General features: G+C 36.9%; 1 protein-coding gene across 1 annotated transcript in view; it reads right to left on the bottom strand.

The window, feature by feature from the left end:
- Positions 1–25,029, bottom strand: part of LTBP1 (latent transforming growth factor beta binding protein 1) — a 191,475-nt gene that overhangs the window by 105,817 nt on the left and 60,629 nt on the right. The window contains exons 5-6 of the mRNA XM_054398281.1: positions 20,069–20,236; positions 877–1,101 (exon numbers count right to left, since the gene is read on the bottom strand). Coding sequence (XP_054254256.1) covers positions 877–1,101; positions 20,069–20,236 — 393 coding nt within the window. The remainder of the gene's footprint in view (positions 1–876; positions 1,102–20,068; positions 20,237–25,029) is intronic.

The following is a 25,029-nucleotide window of genomic DNA, read 5'->3' as shown; positions in this document are numbered from 1 at the left end:
ATCAACAAGGAAAAAAATATATCAATCAATGTGGCAATTCAAACAAACTCACTCCACATTAATTAATGTTGTGAAACAAAATTGCAGGAGTCTTTCCATATGGATAGGAACTCACCCAGATGAAAAAGTGTCTAAAGTCATAGGACACACCAGAAACAAATTCAACACTTCTCTTCATAGTCATCAGAACTTGTCACCTCACAAAAAAAGTTCCAGGGGAAATGGAACTCTGAAGCTGAAACTTTCTGTGACTGGGCAAAATTTGATTAACAACACAGCTTTTCTTGTTTCTGATCCTCTGCCTTCTTCATGGCAATAGCAGTAGAAAACACCATTTTTTCCTATGGAATCATTACATGACCTGGAAAGAATGCTGTGTTTAATTGGATCATATCACGGCTTGTGTTCAAAACTTCACCACAAAATTAACTTATAGGACTCTACCAAATGATTTAACTAAGGTAAACATGGATTGTATTTTTAGCTTTACGTTAGGTTTAAATTTCGTTTCTTCCCTCTACCATTAACTATGGAATCATGTACAACTGTCTTTGTAGGTATACTGCAATTTATAGACTCTGATCAGCCATAGGTCTAAACTCCTAGAAGAAGTCGCCTGCATTATCCTTCTGAATTCAATTCCATCACAAAGCAAAGCATATTTAATTACAAACTATTCTCAAGAGCATTGTTATTTCTTATTATTTCAGTCACTGAGCAAAATACTTCCCATTCATTCTGGGGAACTCATGATTCAAGTTGTGGTATCAAGATTCAGACTATGTAGACAGATCACTATGGTTACTAGTTGGATACCCAAAACTGCTCGCTAAAATCAAGTCCAAAGGAAAAAATATCTTTCAAGAAAAAAGTTACCTTTTACCCCTTGCTGTCCAGACATCGTCAGTGGTAAAGTATGAGTAGAATGGATAATCTGTGATCCTGCAGCCTTGTTCACCTGCTGTGGGTGATGGTGCAGTTTTGGAGCATTGGCAGTCTGCACAGGAATCTGACAAAGTTTACCAGTGTAATTAGGAGGACACTGGCATTTATCTCTAGAACTGCACTGGCCTCCATTCATGCATGGAAGGTGGCAAATAACTGAAATGAAAGTAGAGAGAGAAATTTTTGTAAAAGACTTTAGCATTACCTGACCACATAATACACAGAAGTTGAAGAAGAAAGGAACAGGGCTGGGAGCCTTCATTCTTCCAGCATCGGAAGAATGACTGTTCATATGACATGCACGTGTACCTGCCTCCTCTTCTCTCTCTTGGGACCTCTATTTGGTTCATATCCTTTTTCTACAACAAACCCTCCTTCTGACCTCTGCCCAGTTCACATCATGTCTCCATGACAAACAGGACAAGCACATTCTTCCCTCAGAATTCCCACATACTTTATTTCATGATGCTAAATAAATATCGTGCTTGGCTGCACCTCTTATTCATACTTTGGTACAGGTATTCCTATTTAGTCAGCTTCCCATTTCTGAAAATCATGGACCACCTACACTTCCTTAGAAGACTAGGGAAAACCTCACCAGAGAGTAGACAGTACTGGGGATAAATTTTCTGGTTTTTTCACTGAAAGCTCTGGTTGTTCTCTGGAAAAGCCACATCTTACTAAGCATTTGTATTTTTGCTTAGCATTTCTCTCAGATAAAAGAAGCTAATTTGTATACCCATCCATCAAGATCCTAAAAATACTGAGAGATTCCAACCAAATTATTTCAGAGATAAATTTCAAAGTATTAAAGTATTTTTAACTTTAATATAGAAAGAAGGGTAATTACTTCTGTGCCAGCCAGTACTTGCACACTTACAGCTAAATAAATTATCAGATGAAACACAAAAAAGTCAACATCAAATGAAAAATATTTCTTAACTCAAAAGATATAAACAGTAAAAGGCATGGTTCAGCACTTTCTGAAAGTATGATGTAGGACTTTATAATCAACCATAATCCAGCTCAGCTGTCAACATTTTCAAGAACTAAATAATGTAGGAAAAATACTGTCAGATTTCATTCAAGACAAACTAAGGCTGTTTTTTCAGAAATCAAAGATTTTTTGAAAACTAGGATACATTTGTCAACTTTATGATAAGATTTTTGACTGTAGAAATAAATTAATAAAAATCTAGACTTTTAATTACAGCATTTATCTGGATTGATATTGCTTGGTCTATATTGAATTACAAGGCAAGGCAATTAGTGCTTATTATTCCAAGTGGTGTAATCTCTGGGCGACTGTAGCCTATTGCTATTATTAATACCACAAAACATCAATATTGGATAAGGAGTCCCTGTGTTGTATGTCACAAGACAAAGTAGGACATTCCAACCCAGCTGCATAACCTGCTTAGCTCAGTAAGAGTGCTCAAGAAATGGCACATCAGCTGGGCTCCTTACGGAGCACCCTCACATTGTATTGACAGAGTCTGGACCACTGACTCCTGATCAGCAGACAGGTCAATGCACAAACGTAAACAGACAGAATTGTTTTTCTACCCTGTTCTGTAAATGTATAGTGACTATTCTATCCATCTTGTCTCATATTTTCATTTTATATAAACTGAAAGTACTTCCAGCTGTAGCACTATTCTAGGAGGCCCAGCTGACTTTAGAAGGTGATCCATGCCAACACAGGCCCCACTTGTTTTGGGTCCCAATGATGTTCAGACTTTATCTGAGTGCACAAAAGATGTCCTTACATGGCGACTGTTACTTCAGGGCAAAATGAAGGCTTTTTGACCCCAGCGGTAACTGAAACATGAAGGCTCTCTTTCTCTGCTACCACTTTTCCCTGAGCAGTCACAAACAAGCAGGTCTATTGTATTAGTGACAACATAGAAAGAATTTTAGGTACTTGTAAAGACCTGCCTAAGTAAGGTTGAAAGCTGAGGTTCCTTTCATGCAAAAGTAACTTTGCACAATAAAATAATGCAAAGTAGCATTACTGGGACAGCAATTCTATGCTTGAAAGAAGTACAGTGTAACAAAGGCAAACAAATAGTCTGAGGAATTTTCTTTGTGTACAAGAAGTCTGTTAACACATATTTTTCCTCCTGCTGTCACAAGCCTTTAGGCAATGAATTAAGATGCAAAATCCACCTTTTCAACAATATAAATATACCAACTATTTCCACCAAAATAATTTCTTCAAGCTCCTGTTCCTATAAAGCAGTCAGTGTCTGGAAGGCCACCTCACACATGAATCTGTGCATTACATGGCACTCTTCAGTCTTTTCTTTCCTGCAGCAGCCCATCAGGTGAACAATGGATACACAAAAAGCCAACAAAAGTCTGTGCTAAAAATGTCATGAAGGAAGATACCAATAAAAAAAGAGCTAATTTAGATCCCTTTTCATAACTGTTTGCTTAGGATATTTCTACAAACACTTTGTGCAAAAAAGTGAAAACAAATGCCACTGAAAGGTCTAGTGAGAGCTAAATAATGAAAAATGTTTAATTTCTCAGTGTTTACATAAAACAAAATAAAAATTCCAAGCTGCTCGTATTATCATGTGGTGTAAATTACTCAGTCACCCCTTGAAGGTCTGACCTAATGTAACTGAAAATAAGAATACATTAAATCTATTGTGAGAATATAACATCCTGTAATAATAATAAAAAAATTAGAAAGATATAACTTCAAAGTTATATGTAAAAACAAAGAGGACGTGATTGCTAAACTAAGCTGAAAAGCTGAAAATCTCAAATGGCAAATATAAGAACTTTAAAAAATAATAATTCAAAAACAAATACAGAAATCCCCCCCAAAATTGTGAATGAAACATGCTGAAATAAAAGATCTGATAATTTTAAGCTGGTATAATAAGAACATATCCACACAAATTGCAATGTTTCCTGATACAGTTTATAGCCAGGAGAAAGGGCTACATATGATTATGACACTGGTACTGGAAATCACAGGCATGCAACTGCACCAGAGCTGGAATCACACACAGATCATTTGAGAAAAGTGAGCTGAAGAGGAGTAAAGGTCTACAAAGCCAGGGAAGGAAATGCTACTTTTGTTAGACAAGGCAAATCTCAGGTTAACAAAGACCAAAGAGCCCTAAGGAAACAACCACTTAAGATAGGAACAGGATAGGTTGGAATAGCTCAGCTTCTGATGAAAATTTTTGCTTTGTTTCATTTTGTCATTGAGGTTAAAGAATTTAAATAAATAGAATGCCTGAACACTGCCAGATATATCAGGGACATTCCTGACAAAACCCAGACCCATTCCCTGGAAAAGACCATTAGAAGATGCTGGGTTTGCACATATGTTCACAAAGGGCACACTGGAGCCTGACTCTCACTGGGCTCTTGACATTTCCTCTGCAAAGGAGAAGGGAAAAAAAGGAATTAAAATATCCATTATGGTGTGAAACTCTCTAGCTGCATGGAGTGTGATAAAAACATAGAGATAGATCTGTGCGAGATGACATTTCAGTTCGTGTGTGGGTATCTCACAAACAAAACAAAGAAAGTATTAATGGACCTAACAAAGACAACAAATTCCTCATTTATGTAAGCTAAGTCTCTTGACTGTCTCTTAAGGATCAGCCAACATACAACTGAACAAATTTAACAATTTCTTGATATAAATGAAGATCCACGCTTTAGAAATGTAAAGACAGGTCTGAGGAATTAGAAACATTTTAAGTATTTTTCTTATCCTTGGACAATTAATTGGTAAAAACAAGCTTCGGTTTCTCTCCAGCCTGGCACAGCTTGGTGGATGTCACTGTTCAAAACGAGCCAAGCAGAGAAAGTGCATCAAGAAAAGCTGGATGCATAGAAAAAGGAAAGCATTTGCAATATGTATCCAAATAATGCTCACGAATGTGCACTGAAAATACAAGAACAGGGTATGGAATAATCAAGAAAGAAACTTGGAAACCACTGATATGCACTTTGTCCATGTAATTACATAATCAAATTTGTTTTCAAGATACTTAAACGACCTTGAACAGTTACAGATAAACTAATTTAAATCAAGTCTGAACCTTTTGATTTAATCAAAATAATGTGTAACAAAACAAATTTCAAGCACTTAAATCTTCCTAATCCTTAAAAAATATCCCATGCTTACCAAAAAAAGCCCTTAGAATGGATCAACCTGCAACCAATGTGAAGAAAATGAAGTTGTGTTTCGAAGCATTCCTTATGTGACTGCAAATACAAGGGAATACACAAGCTTCTATTTCACTTTCCTTCATGGTTCTTTGTCCTTTCTACTTGAATTCAAGTGTAAACACTATTCAATAACATCAACAGGCTCTCAAAGGAAAATCTTAAAACTGCTCATTACATTACAGTATTTCTACTGGATGCATCACAAATTAGATTACTTTTGTCTTCAAGTACTCCAGAGTTGCCCAGCATTACTACATGCTCCATAGCTGCCTGTGCATCTTTCATCTATGCTGTTACTAAACACATGGGAAGTGCAGGGACTAGCACACAGGCCTTCCACAGTCTTTCACAGGGAAGAAAACCCGACATCAGTGAGAGGAAACAGTGCCATATACAACATACTTACAATAGAGTGCCTCTAAAAAATTATACTTTAGGTAAATGTGGAAACTCGTAAGTGCTACATATAGATCTGTGCAATTGCTCCTAACTTATTTTTACTTTCTAACTGCAGAAATTCTGTTACTCACAAAAGGCACAGAGGCAAGAGCTATGGTAATGATATCCTCCCATTTGGACTCGTCCCTATTCCCCTACATCTTTTGAGTTGGGGTTTTGGTTGCTTGTTGTTGTTGCATTTTGTGTGTCTGTTTGGTTTAGTTGGGTTTTTTGGGGGTGGGTTTGTTTAGGGTTTTTTGGGGTTGGGATTTTTTTTTTTGTTTGGTTAGTTTCTTTTGTTCTTTTTTTTTTTTTTAACATCTGTCTTTTTGTCTCCCAGTTTTGTAACTACTAATCTCTTTAGATTCCTGGTTTTAATTCAGAGATACTATGTAAAGAAGTTTCCAGTTATGTCACCAATTAATTTTTTTAAAGGTAATATTAAGATAGTCTTGATATTACCAGCTTGTGATTGGGGAAGCAGAGTAAGAAAATTTAAGTAGCCTTGATTTAGTAAGGGTAACAGTTCTACATTCACCTCTACATTTATTCTAATGTTTGTATTTTGGCAACTTCTAAGAGAAACATTCTATTGCAACAGCCAAGCACAATTCTTAAAAGCAAATCTGATGGCAAGAGCTCTAGCAGCAGATGAAAAATGTTCTTCCCTGCTAACCACTTAAGACAGGCCTGTGATGCTCTGCTCACGTGAATCGCCTACTTACCACCCACAAAGCCTATGTTATGTGCCACTGTTATTCAAACAGTGAAGACACCACCAGGCATGATTCCAGATGTGAGCAATGTTGTAGAAATGCTTCTCTGCTACTGCTGAGAGAGCAGTCAGGGTGTGTGACAAATGGCAGTACCGTGTGTGGGATAAGCCTCCCCATCACAGCCTTTTTTAAGGAAATCTCTAGTATTCAACAAGAAGGGAAAGATGTTTTGAGGCTCTCCTCTGTTTCACTTAGTTGAACTCAATCTGCATAAACAATGGCTTAAGTACAAGGCAAGAACTCAGAACCCTGTAATATGCATAGTACTATGCGATTACATTTTTTGGAAAAATCAGTATAGGAGAGGTAGGTAGAGCAACAGTGCACACTTTTATCAGTTCAAGTACACCAAAAAGATACAAAGTAAAAAACTTAATTGAGGAGTTGCCATATTTAAATCTCTCCAGTAAACAGTTTTATTTAATTTACTGTTAGTTTAAATAGTTTAAAATTTGCTTTCACACATACCAATTCCCCTGAAATGGCATGAATTTAAACTGTAATATTTTTACAAGTAATAATCACGAGTGGGAATTACAGAACAGTATAGATAAGGGGCATACTTCAAACAACATCTTTACTCAAAGTGTCCGTCTTTATTATCAGAGGCTGTTTTTATCAGACCTGATGAAAACCCTTTGTGAGTGAGAACACCAAAATCTAGTTTGTTTATATACTCCCAAGGTTTTGTTTCTCCTTATTCTGTGCTCAAATCTTCATCTTGTGAAAAAATGCAGTAGTTACTTCAGTGGGTGCATTAACACTTATTCAGGGAGAAAGAACTAAAACAACTGAGAATTTTCGTAAGTAGAAGAAAAAATCTACTTAATGCAGTTCAAGGTGGCATATTCCATTACACCCGATTTCCAACTAAAAAAGGGATACAGAAGAACTACATTGAAAGGGGTCCAGTGCACTGTCACCTTCATAGTGCTTATCAGTAGATGCTCAAATATTATAAGATCTTATCAAACAAATTTTTACATCCTAAAACACTAGACATAATAATGAAGACACTTCAGACGGCTCCTCTGTTTCACTGCAGGAAAAAATTTTCAACAGGAACTTTTAAACTCAAGACTTAATGGTACAGACAAAAAATATGCAGCTACTAAACTGGGTTCTCAGCTATTATGAATCAACATGATCACTGACTTCACTAGAATTTGTCTTGTATTTTTAAACCATTACTACTAAGGGGACTTTTAACAAAGTAATGCAACTTGTGAACGGACTGTAAGTAATGTTGTTTATCCAGGCAATGAAACAAAATCATTGCCAAAATAAACAAGTTTTGTGGTGTTACCCTGTCTGGATCATGCACATTTTGGAGGAGGGGGGAAAAGGGGTGTGTGTGGGGGGGGTGTAATTACTGCTAATTGCAGGGGTTATTTGGCTGGTTTGAAGTTGAGTACACAAGACATTTCAAGACTGTTAACATTAAAGATGTAAGCAGACAGAGTGCAAGGATGAACTCAACTAATAAAGAATTCTTGAGCAAGAGAATGACTCATATTCAAGTAGCCACAATTTTCTTGTGCTCTAATTCAACTGCAACCACATTCAACTCTGTCAAGATGACCAAAGCAGCAGTTTGCCTCTAAAAATCCCAGAGTAAGGACATCTATGTACATGCCATGTATGGATGCTTTTCTATAGAAACTTCTTTATCTTTTTCTATAACACTTCCTTTTCTATATAACTTCTTCTTTACCCATAAGATAGTTGTGTCTGTACTGGAGTGAGTTGAACAAATCTTTAAATTTCCATTGTCTGTAATGTAAATTTCAACATGCATCTCCTATGTAGAAGCCGACATTCAAGCAGTCTCAGACTACATGCTGGTGCCATTTGTCTCAGTTTTTCAGTATAAGAGCGTACCGATATCGGGTTATCAGTCATTCTTTAATTGGAGGCTATGTTATCAACTATGGGACGTCCTGATACTGAAAACTGGGACACAAGTTCAGATTATAAAGGACAATGCTGCGACACATTTTAGAGAAATATATACTTGCTGATTAAACATCATGATCAGCAAGATGTGCGGATGTGTACACAGTTAACAGACATGTGATATGCCCCCATGGTGTTTCAATCATCCTTCAGTGTAGGAGGAGTCTTATGGAACCTGTATCATACCCTTCTAAGCCCTTGATAAGTCAGCCATCCTCAGACATGTCAAATACAACTGTAGGCCTGCGTCTAGGTGGCTGAATCTAGCACCATTTAACAATAGCTGCCAAAAAACTATTTAAATGTTGCAATGTGGAAAGTATGGGATGGTTGACAAACAGTATTAAAATGGCCTAGAGCTGTGGTTACCAAACATAAAGAGTGTATAGCAAAAATGATGGTAATTGAGAAATGACTGACTGGAGGATTCTGGCTTACTATCAGGCATGATGCTTATAGTAACTCTTTGCTGAATCTGCTTCTAATATTCTCAGTATCAGATGGTTGAGACACAATTTTTAAAGCCAAGGGGACAGACAGTGTAAAGGGATGACTCACTCTTACCTTGATCATATTTGGTGAATCTATTGATCTTAGAGCTGGCCCTCATTATACTGAGTACAACATAAGAGTTAAGCCTAGAATCAGTATACTAAAAGAAACCAACCAAAACCACCCCAACAAACAACAAAACCACTGGTTGTTGTTTATCAGGAATTAATGCATTACAAATGGCTAATATCAAACCTTTGATAATCATGCTAGGACATACAGAAAAGCTACTCCAGGCATTTCTTCAGATTTCTGCAGTGTATTCATATTAATTTTCCTCTTTGTGCAAGACATGCAACTGAAATAAAGTCTCTAGGAAAGGTCCATCTTGAAAGTGTAGCAAGTTAGCAACTTTTTTTTTAAACTATCACTTTCAAATAATTTCCTGCAGAAAACAAAACCTAAGCAGACTGCAAAATTTTATGTTGCAGCACAAAGACTTTATAGGTATCATTTTAAACAGTCCTCAATAGCTTAATTGCCATTGTGAAAGTGGGAACACTGAAATGCAGGTGATCAGTGTCTGGTGAAGACTAGCCTATCCTATGTTCCCAGTGTTTTTATTAAAGACACTTCTCTATATAGTTGCATGTGCCTGAGCATGTGTAATACTAACATGTATTAGTCAATGCTGCAATGTATCCATTTTCAAAAGATGGAACAAGAATTCAATGGAAGGGCAAATAACAATGAACAAGCAGCATCTTTATTGTTACACAATCCTTCCAGGCTGCACTCTCCTTTCCTTCTTGTGTCAGCAGAGCAGCATTACCAGCAGCAGTACATTACCATTACAAAGCAGCAGTACTTTTAAGGACTACAGGATTGACCAGTTACTTGACCATAATGACACAAAGCTGTTATTGCTCATGCACTGCTACAATCTGACAGTCACTGAACTGACTTTCTGCTCTGACACCATTCTCCTATTAGGCTGTTTACAACCAACATACTGAACTCTTGCATGGAGTTAGAAAAAAGTAGTAACATGCAGTAGGGTACAGCAAAGAGCTGCTCTTCAACATCAAACTATTTGGTAACTGTCACACAAAATGGCAAAGTGTCCTGAGAAACATTTAAGCAATTGGTTATTCCTCTGTTAGGTAAAGGCTCTGAAGACCACAGAAGCAGCAAAGCTTATACTGGCCAAAGACATCAGCATCCTTAGCATTTATAGCAACTGAATAATAAATAGCTAAACTGAGATTCATCCCATCTAAATTTTTGGGACTTCCCAAGCCATCTAAGTTAGGATTGTTATCATCTAAGGTTTCCCACTCTGTCGGGGAAGACAGGCTCACACAGCAGGCCACTCAGGCCACCCATATGCCAACCTGACACAAAGGTTGCTCTCGTCACTGACTGCTAGGCTTCTCAAGCACCTCAGTATGACTTAGTGAGTGGCAAGAACCCCAAACCTTAGATCTAAAGAGTCTATAAGCACTGATCCACTACATCCCATTCTACAAGAAATCTTGCAGTAACAAAATTCTCCAGAATAGAAAAAGAGAAGCCTCAAAAACTACTCAATCAAAACATTTTCCTAATTTCCAAACATCAGGAGACTGCTCTTCAATTACTGTAACATTACCACAGCGCTCATTTTTGTGTGAAAATATTTACATAAAGAATAAAGTAGGAACAGATTCAAGTGGATTGCTCATTAACATACAAATAATAGCTCATAATCCAGATCTTCCTGGACTAGTTAAAAAACATGAAAATCTAACTATCTATGGCACTGGCTACATCACAAGAAATTGGAAAGTTTCCTAGGGAGTTGACCTTGAAGAGGTGACACGAGAGCATTGGGAAGGATATTATTCAGAGTTCGAGTAATAAATTAGGTCATAAGAGCCAAATGAAAAGCAAGAGACTCAAATCCTGGAGTTCTGAAGGAGGAAAGGAACAGACTCAGTGCTAATGAGTAAAAAAGATAAAGATGACTCTGCAGAGAGCATACATTTGGAAATCCATTAAAAAACCCCACATGATATCAGCACTTCTCATTGCAGTTCTTTTAACAAAGCATAATAGCTACATAAATTGTTGTGCAAGGTGCACAAACCTAACACATAGTTAACGCTCTGAGTCATGTCCAGTTCCAAGCAACTAAAACAAGCATCCAACTTCCCTGGGAACAACCCCACTGACAAGCTTCACTCTGCTGCAGTGTTGTACCCGACCCCATGCATTGAAATGTGTGCACACAGAAAAATCCCTTTGCCTCTGGGACCTTTGTAGCTTCTGATTAGACTGAAAAATAGGTGTTACAGCACTTACAGCATCTAACTTAACAGGCTGAATTTAATATGATTAAACGAGTAAAAGAGACATGATGGACACACACCAACTGCAGAAAGATAATATTATAGCTTATGTAACAAAGTTGGCCTCCTTTGTTTCCTTATATGAGTGGTCTCCAAAGCAGGGTGTGTTCACTCCAGGTTTTGTGCAAGACAATCTACTGGGACGTTAGGAGAAAAATATCATTTGCACCACTAATAAATAAAGTGTATTTTCTAAATAGAGTTTACTTCATATTTATCTCATCCATTTTATATTTCTATGCTTTATAATGTACCTATATATATGATATATATAGTAGTACATGTATATAGTCTATTAATACATATACTGAGGGAGCGTGCTCAAAGAGATTTTACTGCTAGGGATGTGTGCAATCAAAAAAGTTTGGAGACCACTGCTTTATACAACATATGGACAAAGGCAGTTCCTCTCAGGGAGAAGTCACAGAACTTGTGTTCCTAAATTATGACATGAAAAGCTGAAAGTTCCCCTGAACTTGAAATATCAGAATCATATCAAGTATAAAAATTTGACTCCATAGCTTGTAATCTTTAAATTAAACTGAAAATATACCCAACATGACAAATTAACACATTGTCTCGCTGAATAAAACAGAGGTGAGAAATACTCTCTGTGACTGGGTATCTTAAAACTCATCACCCTTCCTCAGGACTTTGCAACTAATTTGTAAAAGAAGTTTGAACTTCCACAGACTTCAACTCAATGAAGACATGTATATTGAAAATATAGCTTATCTTCCAAAAGAAGGCCCAGAAATCTCTGTACCACTACACTACAAAACAGGCCTCTTGATTACATTGATACCCAAATCTAAGAGTTAATTTTAGGTGCAATGGATAAGTGAAAGTGTTACAGGCTACGCTGTGCAGAGACAGAAAAATTATCTAAGCAGAATAAACAAAAACAGAATAGACATTAGAAGCTGAATGGGGAGAAATTGTGATTAGTGGAGCAGTGACAGCTGTTGGCTTCCTTCTGATTGTGTTACATCCAAAAAGACACACTAAATACAAACTCATATGCTAAGAAATCTATCTATGAGAAATGCCATATTTTAACCAGTAAAGAAATTTGTCAGACTCCTTGGTGTTTCCATAATCAAAGGTACCTTTCCTCTTTTTTAAAACAAAGTATGCTTGATCTTCAGTGAGATATGTGCAAAGACATTTGGTTTAGCAGTAACAAAATTATAGCTGTACAAGGTAGTGTATTGATTTGAATACACTGCAACAATTTAATCATTCAAACAAATGCACTCTAAGTTCTCTTTACAGTACTTCACATCAGATGTACATAAACTAATCCCTATAAATTATAACCATATACATTAAAAAAATACATTATGCATTTTAACTTTGGGTTCTATTTTGCTTTAACTTTGAGGGAAACATACTCTGTGTGTATCTGAATGGCTGCGGGTGTGGATTTGTACCATTTCCATTTGTGGTTTTTCCTGTGACTGCACATCCAAAAACCGTGCTCTTTATAATATATGGTTTGATAAGTGCTTTGAGAATAGACAGACTTTTTCTTCACAGTGATAGTCTGAAGTCCTTAAGGTGAGGAAGGGAGTGGAAATGAGTTGCTAAAGCTTAAGTTCAAACTTATTAAAATCATCTGGCTGAACAATTGTTAGAATCAGAGTGAAATACTTTAAATTTGAATAATTATTTTAAGATTATGAAGAGTTTACAGATGCTCTAAGCTATAGGGTAAAAACCAGAACTGTTTTTTGGTGACAAGTGCTGATAAATGCATGGGGGAAAGAAAGAAAGAATTTCTTCTGAACAGGTGTAGATATCAAGGACAACAACAAAATCCTTAAGATGCAATTTTTCCTTGTAGTTTGAGTATAGGTGGCTGGTAACTGAAAATGCATTAAAACCTTGAGCGCTGCTCAATTGCAGCATGGTACATTTACATTACAGGGTAGAGTTCACATTAGGAAAGCTCCTACATTGCACTACCTGGATTGTAAGCAAATTAATTCATTCTCCTGTCTGCTCAAATTTACTTTATAGAACACAAGGAATCTGGGGGAAAAAAAGGAGTATCTGTTAAGTTGATGCTCATGATAAGTGGTTCCTCCTAAATTATTTTGCATTGGCTCTTCAGACCGGAAAATACCTTTTTCCTAATACCTTCTATATGGCAGACGATGTAAGCAAAGGAGTCTAGTTGAAGGCCTGTTTCCAGTGGAACAGGGTGCCCTGTCAACGAGCTGGCTGATGCCACAAAACTGGAAGAAGTGGCTGACACACTTGGAGGCTGTGCTGCCATTCAGCCAGACCAGGACAGGCTGGAGAGTTGGGCAGGGAGACATGTAATGAAATACAACAAGGACAAGTTTAGAGTCTTGCACCTGGGAAAGAACAGCCCCACATATCAGTATAGGTTGGGGGCTGATCTGTTTGGAGAGCAGGTCTGGGGAAAAGGATTTGGGAGTCCTGGTGGACAACAGGATGACCATGAGCCAGCAATGTGCCCTTGTGGCCAAGAAGGATAATGGCATCCTGGGGTGTATTAGAAGGGGTGTGGCTAGCAGGTCGAGAAAGGTTCTCCTCTCTCCTCTACTCTGCTCTGGTGAAGCTGCATCTGAAATGCTGTGTCCAGTTCTGGGCCCCTGAGTTCAAGGACAGGGAACTGCTTGAAAGAGTCCAATGCAGATCCAGGGAGTGGAACAGCTGCCTTATGACAAAAGGTTGAAGGAGCTGGGTCTCTAGTTTGGAGGAGAAGAAACTGAGGGCTGACCTCATTAATGTTTATAAATACATGAAGTGTGCGTCCTGGGAGGATGGAGCTCAGCTCTTCTCAGTGATGTCCAATGATAGGACAAGAGGCAATGGGTGAAAGCTGGAGCATAGGAGGTTACATGTAAACATGATGGAAAACTTCTGCACGGTGAGGGTGACAGAACACTGCAACAGGCTGCCCAGAAAGGTTGTGGAACCTCCTTTATTGGAGCCATTCAAAACCTGCCTGGATGTGCTCCTGCATGACCTGCTCTAGGTGATCCTGCTCTGTCAGGGGGATTGGACTAGGTGATATTCCAAGGTCCCTTCCAATCCCTAACATTCTGTGATTCTGGGAAATATTTTCACCATTATTTGCCCTTTTTTCTATTTTAGCCACTCAGAGCAGAGTCTGGAGAAAAACACTTGGCCTTCATTTGGTCACAGCTGTTACAATGCTGCTGCTTGTATAAATATTTCAAACATGGTCATCATTTATACAGATAAAATTTCAAATTACCATCTACAGCAGTAAATAAACTCCAGTGTTCTGATCCTTGTTTGGTTTCCCCCCCTAACCCCACCCCAGAGAAAGAGACACCCACAGACTGAACAACTTTCTTGACTACTATTGCAGAAAGTTTAGAAAGTTAATCTTTCAACCAAGTTGTCCAAGAATTCCGAAACCTTCAAGTGTCTGCCAGTGTCTGTTAAAATAGAAAATATTTCATCTGGCAACAAAAAGAGCATAAAGCAAAAAAGTCTGACAAGGCAGATATGATAATTACTTCAGAAACACCAGAAACAAAACTTTTACCAAATAAGGCTACAAGGTAGCCACTCTACAGTAAAAGGACTAAACTGATAATACTAGTGGAATAGCAAGGTTCTTAGATAACTATTTCAGAAAAGGATACTGTGGAAAGTGTAAAAACCAAAGATATTTCAAAGCAACACAGCCCTCTTATCCAGACAGCACACTACTAAAAGCAGACTATGAATTATCACACACTGTTCTTGAGCTAAGCAGTTATTCCAGAAATAAGTTCCTTTTCAATTAGGATGTCTGATGGAATATAATCAAATTGAAAACTAAAGCATTTAAAAAAAAAATCCATTCCCAGTTATGTTACCAAAAGGAATTCACAAATCTCTGTGTGTCATTTGCTATCAATTATGTTAAATCCTCCATTTAAGAAGTTACATGTACATCTGCGAAGTCTTAGATTAAGCCCCAGAAATACTGATTTACTGGGGCATAATTTACGGAGATCAGACATGATGAGTTATGTACCCAGCCTGACATCCTTCACTGAATAGGAAACATCACTTCATAATAGGCAAGAAAGCATCTCTTCTAACATACTGACATTCTAGCAACTCTTATTAAACCCACTCTAACAAAACAAAGAACAAAATATAATAGGTAAAAAACCTGAAGATTGTACAACTCACAAGCTGCCAAAGTCTGTAAATTCTTACAAATCTACACAAATACTTCTGCTAGGTGTTGGTCATGTATGTCTTTATATGTCATAAAATCCATCCTCCAATATTATTGACAATAAAAGCCCTCTCATATCAAACAAGACTGAAAAATCTTCCTCAAGTGTAACAGCTGTACAGTAACTCCTAAATGCAGTAGGATAGGTGTAGGATGTATCTCACAAAGCAAAGAAACAACTTTATTAGATAAATAGTAGCAAGACAATGTCACTCCTTGGTCCTAGGTTTCCTGCCATACACAAACTACAAGAGAAATGTGCTGGCTTGCTTGCAGCTTCAATTGTCCAAAACCATTTGTACAGAGTTAACACAGTGAAACAGAAAAAAACCTTGATATAAAATTCCAACAGGGAAAGTGTAAAAATTCAACAGGCAATATAATTTGAGCATTACTGTGACAGGGTACAAGATATGCATAGTAGGGATCCATGCTGAAAGTTTTAAAATTTGTGATTAAATAAATGTGTCAGGGCCTTCAATATAGGAAGAACCAGACATATTTTCACTTCAGATGCCATGACACCATGTCACCAAATCATGTCACATATTATTAATATGTGACACATCTAACATCATTCTCAAGCTCACAACTCCGCTGTGAAGACCAGTGAAGCCATAGGAGAAACAGTAACTTTCACTTAAATTCAGTGAAACAAAAAATAAAGGGTTCCTAAAAATCGGCCTTTCTTCCAAGGGAAAGCCCTCAACAAATAATGGCCCATGCAAACACTGGTTGTGCACAACACCACCAGGAAGGACAACTGTGCAGGCTATATGAAAAAGGTTTAAAAGCAACAGGAAGGGGAATGTTAAAGGAAGAGATACTGATGAGTGTTAAAGAGTGACATAAAGTGGAGTAGCAGGGTAATAATTCTGTCACCACCTCTGCCACAATCATCTCCTATGGTCTTGGGAAAAAAGTCTTAAACTCTCTTTGGTCTCCACAATACAAAATGCTGCTGCTTCCCTTCTTGATATGGATATTGCCCAGTGCTCAGACACAAAATTTCTACAGAATGATATGCAATTCCACTGAATAGCACGCAACTCCACTGAATAGCATGCAACTCTTTAACTTTTCTAACAGTTTGAATGAAGCACTTTCAAAAGAGACGCAAAGCTACAAATGAACGCAAACATAAACCTAAGTATTAAGTAACTGCTTCCTTTACTAAGTTCTGTCATTTCTGTGCAATGACTGAGGTGGGGATGCTGTAGAAAAAAACAGAACACAAATCTGTAATTACATACATATGCACAATAGGGGGGAAATTAAAAGCACAAGGAACATGACTTTGGACATTTCCTAATTCCTTACAGCATCATTTTACAGTTACAAATTAGATGCTGCCCTCCTACTGCCCACAGAGAGAAAATTCATGCCAAAAAAAAGGGTATTTTGGAATGTGGAATAATTCTGAAAAGAAACAGCACACATCACTGAGTAACTTCAACAATGAATGAGACTAAAACCTTTTATGCTATTCTATATACATCCCTTTCTATGCACATGTATCAACCCTGTTCTACAAGCATCTGTAGATATATGAAGACTGAAATACCACACAAACTGCACATGCATCAGTCCAATAGAATACCAAGAATCATGTATTCAGTAGAAGTTTCCACTTAGATTAAATGCTTTAACTCTCCCAGCCAATGAAATATTACAGGTTGGTTAGTTTAACTATGTAACACATCCCATTCACAAAGTGAAACTGCAAAATCCTCTAAAGTTTCACTGAAGCAAACTGGCAATTAAGGAGATCTTTCCTTCTAAACACCAAGCTTCCATCACCTTAAGTTGAAATACTAGAGAACAGCATGAGAACAACCAAAATCTCAGCTACCTGAAAAGCTATACTTCCCCTTAGGTTATTTCTTGTTGTGAATTTGTGTTTTTAATGGCTAATCCATTGCAGGAAACCTATTTGTTCCTTGCCTGGACTCATTGGTACCACGTTGCAGCTGAAATGACAAACTGAGCAAATTTTAAGAATCTGAAATAACCCATGGAAAACTTCAGCAGCTTTACTATAGGTACTGCAACTTATTCTCTCTGTGTTTACAAAGTTCAGCATAAGGTTTGAAACACAAACACAAAATTTTACTCTGGTTCATTATTAGAAATAATGGATTATTAAGAACTAAGAAAAGTGATGGCTAGCTGCAATCTGTCATCACAGAATATAAACTAAATCTTGTACACTAGAATGCTGCTCCTGCTCCAGAAATGTATTTAGATGTAAGAACCTAAAGAAGTTTCCTAATTTCCTCACTGATAGTACATGCTATTAGCAGTAACAGTTAGTTTCCCTAATAGAGGATGTGAAGTTATCTTTTCTGGTTTTAAGAAGAACAAATACTTTTTAAAAAAACTGTAACATATTGAAAAACATGCTGTGCCTTACTTTAAGTATGTATTTTCTGACACAACATTGATTTATGATTGCACTTTTTAAATGCCAAATAATCAGAATAAGAATTTTTACGCATTTTGGATAATCTAGTTTAGAACAGGAACTTAAAAGCAAAAAAGTACAAGTAAAACACGATACAGATGTTAAAAATATAACAAAAATAAATGATCTCAGAAGACCCAGATTATTTCTGCTTTACTCTATCAGGACAAGCCTAAGCTAATGAGATACACTAGTTAGAGAAAAGATAGAAAAATTATTTCAGTAGTATGTAATTTAAATCCTGGTTTGAAAGCTCCTGAAAACCTGCAATCAGTGAAAAAGCTCAATCTACAGGTGCAGGATCTTTCCTCACTGGCCATTAAGAAGTTAAGTTCATTCAGCACTTCTGTTTTTCACTGGAACGTCTTGAAGTCACAGTTTAGGTCTCTTCCTTATTCCTGTTCTGTAAAAATGATGAAACTTAAAGCTGCGGGGAATGCTTTCGGTCTTTTAAAAGCAACAGGGAAGACAGATAGCTACAGGCAGGTTAAAAATCCCTACACATATGTAGTAACTTGTTTTTATACATTTTTTAACACAACCCTCCCTTATCTTTCCATCAAATACTATAACAAGCTGCTTTTTTTGAATATTTCTAGCACTCTATTGCACAGTCAGGATCTGCATGGCCTGAGGCCAGAAAGGAAGGTGTGGAACACGTCTTCACAGGTCAGTTTCCAGTTTCAAGTATTTGAAAGGTCATGTTACAGCATAGACTCACATAGCAGACAAATTACATGACTGCCCATTCTCAACATTTCATAATTTCAATTAAAAAATTAGGTCAAATGAAAGGAGAGAAGCACAACCCTATCCTTTCACAGTAGTTGGAAAATTAAACAAAAAAATACTTATTTAGTTGTGGTTCTTGCCAAAACATTGGTGAAAGTACATATTGAAAGCAAGAACAAGTTTAAAGTATTAGATTCCCCATTCCTTTGCAAAATTATTTTCTTTTTAATCCTGCAGAACAAGCAAAAACAGACTCAAAATGTGCTCCATTGTTCTTTTTAAATATTGCTTTTATTATTATTAGTTCAAAACATATATTTTTAAAAACATGTGTATCATCAAGGAACATGCTATTCATTATAGTGCCCTTTAAAAAGGGCAGTATTGGCCAGTTTACCTGACATCATATTTATACTAGACAGAGAATAAAATGATAATGTTCATATTTGGCATTCTTTGAGAATAAATTGACAAAATAATTATTTTTTAAAATGGGTTGGGTTTTGTTTCTTTGTGTTGTTTTGTCGGGTTTTGGTTTGTGTTTGGGGTTTTTTGTTAGGTTTGGTTTTTCTGAAGAGAACACTATGATATTTCAGGATAACAATAATATATTTTCCTAGAGCTGTTGAGGATATTATAATGTGAAACAAATATTAAGTGTATATCCACGTATCTCTATTTCTCTTAGCTTACAGAACTAATATTTGTACACAAATTCCTACCAACATCATATAGTGTACAGTTAAAACATGCTAATCATTATCCTAGATAGCTTTTAGGTTTTGTTTCACCACAGTCAAGCAGTTGTAGGGTATCAGCATACTGCTGAGACTCTATTGAGCAAGTAAAAAGAATACACATTATCAGGGAAATGACTGGCTTCAATAACTTAATTGGACTTAACCGCATTTTGGTTTCTAAAAGTGGTAATTATGAAATCTAATTTACTCTCAGCAGTAAGAAAAAGGTTTAAGGTGATGGATTTTTTAAGAGGGTTGTAATTTTAAGGAAGTCTTGAACAATTTTTTAAAGACAGATTCACTGCAGTAGCTAGATTTTATGTGCATTTGATACCTATTCAACTAGCAAAAAAAGAAAACGTAAGTTTCTGAGAAATCTGACATTTTCTCTATTTACCAACAAAAACTTTAATGGATAAATTTTGCCAAAAGCTTCAGCTTAGCACGCTGCAGCCCTGCAGCTGAAAATTCAGACCAACATTCAGAGAGATTTTTTTTTTCTATGACACAAAATGAACTCTTGGGAACATTTCCAAAGGATACCAGAAAGCTTCTCTAACATACAATGGTTCCTACTCAGCACAGCCTTTCAAACAAAGAGCAACAGATGCACAACTGGTATTAATAATAAAACATCTCCTCCCTCTGTTAGTCAAGAGAGGACAGCTAAGGACAAACAGTTTCAGGGTACTTACCTACTCGGAAGTTAGTGGCTGTCAGAGTGTCAGCAGCATGGCCGTTTTCACTAATGAGGGTGGTGGTATTTCCCTTCTCACAGTTGTTCTGACAGTTGCCTTTGGTACAAGTTACTTTACAGATGCTGGGTGTAAAGACCACCTTAATGCGACCAGTGTGATTTCCCACTGTCAGTGGAGGCAAAGAAAAAAAGAAAAATAAACAGATCACTTTGGTATCCATTGATTTCCTTAAAAAAAGTTTTGAAGAAAGGAAAGAGGAAAAAAAGGCAGCGGGGAGAAAAAGGCGACAGGTCTACAGGAGGAGGGCAGTCTGCCGTGCTCGCTCATAGATCTCCAGTGGTGTCTCTGAAACAGGAGTAGGAAGCTTAGCAAACAGAACTCCGGGATCTGCTCCAAAACCACATTTAAAGTCAAGTCACTGGAGTGGGATTAGTAATCACAATGCTGCACTTTATTCACAGGCAGACAAAGAGCAATACCAAGGGCATGACAGCTTAAATAGCCAACCCTGACAGGCAGATGTAATGTAAAGAGGCTGGCTGTGCACCTAAGGGTGAATAAACTCTTGTGTCCTCCTGCATACTTTTCCTGTTTCTGCACTTATTAAGTCACTATTTGTAGCTCGACCCCTGGAAATGTTTTAGGCATGCGGCATGTCTGAAAACATCTGTCTCAAATCTGTTGGCACCCCAGCCTGAAGTGGTCAAACCTTGTGACGCAGCTGCCTCGACCCATTTTTTCATTTTTTTGGCACTGTTTTTCCACACAGATTTACATATTATAGACTAAGCTATGCTGTCAACCTTTAACTAATAAATAGCTCAGAGGAAAGGCTAACTATCAATGCCTAAAAATACTGGTTCTGAACTCAAAAGATAAAATAATCACTAGATTGTCTTTTTTATATATACTTCCTTACAGTAATTTTAAACACCTGACCAGAACAAAGACTAAGACAACAACAATTTTAAATTAAGTTAATTAGAAGAACTTCTTGTTGTGTAATTTGATTTAAAACCAGATGCATTTGATTCCACATCTAACAGCTGAAGACAGAAAAAGAGATTAAAACTATTCATTAGGAAAATTAGGGGGAAAAATAGATTCCATTTGCAATTATTTAAAAAGAAAACAGTTTATCCTCTGCACGCTTACTAATAAATTCAGTTAATTTGAGTGAATATATAACAGCAGCTTTGTGGACACTATGAGCAAATACTTTTGTATCAAACCTAGCAATCCCAAGAAATGACATACAAAACCAGAAGAATCTCCTTCATGTCACAGAAATAAAAAAGAAATTGGCAGATAGTTTCTAACCAACATTGTGAAATACCCTCTGGACAAATATATTTTTTAAATCTCAGTACAATGAAGAAAATATTCCTACTTCAAAAGAATATAAAGCCTCTAGCTCTTCATAAACAAATAAAACAATCTTGCCAACTGTTTTGTCTACTGTAAAGGCACTACTCTTTTTCAACAGCAGCTGTAGTACAGATGCTCCCACCTTATTCTTCCTAAACAACAGCTAGAAAAAGCACAGCCCAGACAAATAGAGGAATAAAATATTTCAGCTGGAGTTTAGTACTGTGATCTTAGTCAATTGAGAAGACACCCTGTGTTCAGGGATGCCAAGCTTTCTTTTTGTGGGTTGTTTTTTTGTTGCTGTTGTTGTTTTGGTGTGTTTTGTTTGTTTGTGTTTGCTTGCAGTTGTTTTGTTTTTCTGGGGGCATGGTGGTGGTGGTGGTGGGGATGTTCTTTGTTTTTAACACAACTTATTAATACATCTTTCCCAATAAGTGATTTGTGAACTGTTAAAGCTAGAATTTCTAAGTTTTCCTTGTGTTAAGTACAGCTACACAAGCAATACTGCCACCTCTGTATTTTATTTGCATAGTTATATATACCTTTTCCTAGAAAAGTCCAATCCATTTTATGTTTTATATTTTCAGATGTTTTAGTAACATTTTTCCTTTAGGACATGATCTAATTAAAAAAATATGGTTTGAGTCACAAGAGTCAGTTCTGCCTACACTGTATTGGGGTATCCACACAAGTTTTCCAGCTTAGCTTAAAAAAAAAAATATCTTAAAAATTGGCTTTGCCAGTATAGATGAAACTAAACTATGATTTCATTCTCCTTCATATTATTCTGTACTACGTTGAGTTCTGAGCTGTAACACAATTTGGACATGCTTATACCAAAAAAAACCCAAACCAAACCAACAACACACAAACAAACAATCTTATTTTAATAAGTCACTTTTATCATACCATTCAGATTGGACCAGGTTTTGTGGTAGAAGAGACACCTTAATTTGAGACTGAACTGAAATTGTAGATTTGACTCTCAGCCCCTTTGGGTGAGAAAATGCTAGCCTGTAAGTTTGGGAGGAACAAAACAGGAACATTAGTTCAACAGTACCTTAAAAAAACCACAGGTCTGTATATAAAGAAGTAGAGAGTATCCATGAAAAAAATATTTCTATCAACTTTTCAGGGAAGTAAGAAGACTGAAAACCAACATAAAGTAAGCCCTAGCCCCTACTAACATTTGAAAGATTGTTCAGCAATGCTTGTGCCATAAAGCAAAGTCAATTCTCACAGATATTCCTGGTTTACTATTTGCAGAAAGCTAGAAATAGGACAGCTTCATATTCTTTTGACATGGGAAGACTTTCTCTATCTCAGATTTATGAAAGCTATAATGAAACTATTATTTTCTTCTCCTTGCCTAGCATTCCACAGCTTTTAACTTCTTCAATTCTTTTGGAGAAATTTAGGAAGAATGCAAAGCCAATTATAGCCTCAGAGCTGAAAATGGACCAGTGTATGAGGAGGTGATTCAAAGCAGAGACATTATCTTCATTCTTCACTGTCATTATACCTAAGTAGACAGTACTATCCTCACACATCCTAAGGTTTAGTGACCCTAACAGATTTAAATTGAGAATACACCACAAACCTTTCTCCTGAAAGAGAGCTTTTGGCAGAAACTCTGCCAAACTCTTGGACTTCCTTGAATCCTCTCCCTTATGGCTCTTTCCCTCCCTTTTCTCCAAAGAGGGTATGATTAATTCCAAATGAGAAACTGTATGCTTCAATAGTCTTAGCTGTTTTAGCAGTATTAATATTAAACATCACAGTTCTGAGTTAGAGAAAAACTCATTACTGATATGGCCTTGACCTCTTTTGGTTTTGGGCTAGTTCATAGTAAAGGAGGACAGAGTGCATTAAGGTAGCACACACTATTTTCCTCTTTAAACTTCAGAAGCTATACTGATGACGCCACGGTGACATAGCCATGAAAGATCTGCAACAGATTATCTCAGATTCATTTCGGGGGGGGGGGAGGGGGGGGGGAATTGATGGTGCTATTGCAACACACCTGGAATTTATTTTTCATATGTACACAAAAATATATCATAAACTCTTCAAAATAAATTTTAAGCATATGGAAATTAAACACCTCAGTCTGCTCTTAAATATACCACCAGACAAGAAAAAAAAAAACGTGAGACAAGACAGATAAATGAATGACAACAAAATCAGAAGATACAAACATCAAATGAATACCAAAGGTACCAAGAAAATGGCAGTACTAGAGATAAACTCAGATTGTCCCATCTTTATTAGGACAACAATCTGAATTACTAATACTGGCTAAAGCTTCATCCCTGAGCTAGGCAACAAATTCATGAAGAGACTTAGCCAATCGTACCATGATCCTGCCTCATAATTCAGGTGCACACCTAAGATCTCTGATGTACATTTGTCAGAGAGATCAGTGGAAGAACATATTCATAATTTCCAAAATCTGTTAAACTCTTGAGCCAGATTTAAAAACCAAAGATGCCTGGGTAAAGTGCTGAGACTTTACTTGCAAACTGGCACCACATGTATGAGATTCTGTTTCCATCTCTGTAAGTCACTATGATAGAGTATTACGAACACAGCAAGCTCCTGCTGTGATAAATTTATGATTTAGCAACAACTGCTGGTAAAATGGAAAACATAAGCAAGAGGATTTCTTCATAAAATCCCTTCTGCCCCCACTGTCCATTATGATAAACTGACGATTTTAAATTTTTTCTGCATTAGCAAAGAAGGTGACGAGTTAAGACGAGACAACCAGTAGGTTTTAGGTACAGGTGGTCACAACTGTTCACATAGCCATGTCTCAGAAGAGTTCTGTAAGAGCAAGCATTCCACCTCAACCTCCTCAGTCCCTTTATAATACTACTCAGCCTTTGTTTCTTTCCAGAAGGATTTCTATAAACACATATTTTTCTTGGTTTTATGGATGCTCTTACAGCTCCATAATTCTGCAAAGATTTAACTAGATAGTGTTCAACAGCTAGAGTAGGTCTCAGAGAATTTGTGACATATCCCTGTTTTGTGGGAAGATAATGGGCTAGCTACATGAGTGAAAGCAGAACTGGTATTTGGTTTAAAATACATCTGCACAGTACTGCCTAACAGGTCAGGTGGGATGAAGAGAAGAACACACTTTAACATGTTGGACAAATATTATATTACTGTGTGCATGATATTTTTGTGCTTCCAGTGACCTAATCAAAACTATTCACAATAAAAATGACATCTTATCTGTTAGAGTTTACACATACCTCTACCATAAACCTTGCATAGAACTTCTTTCTGACTCTACTTTTAGAAGGATTTGTGTTTGGCTATTGGTTGGTAGGACCTTCACATATTGTAAACATCCTAAGGCTAATCGCCTGAGGAAACAGAATTAAGTAAACTTTACCATTAGTACCTCCAAGAATGACAGACACTCCTGTTTTCATGACACTTTTGCACTGAACCCAGTATGTTTTCATATGTGTATGTACATGAATCTCATCAGACTTGGACATCCTGTCTCAAAATTACATTCTCCTCCTCACAACAAATTATCTTAGACAATGTCATGTTTTTAAATTACAACCATG

The sequence above is a fragment of the Indicator indicator genome, chromosome 2 (genome assembly GCF_027791375.1).
Source record: "Indicator indicator isolate 239-I01 chromosome 2, UM_Iind_1.1, whole genome shotgun sequence".
Taxonomy (NCBI): Eukaryota; Metazoa; Chordata; class Aves; order Piciformes; family Indicatoridae; genus Indicator; species Indicator indicator.
Note: the sequence above shows the minus strand (reverse complement) of the source record. Positions and strands in the feature narration are given on the sequence as shown.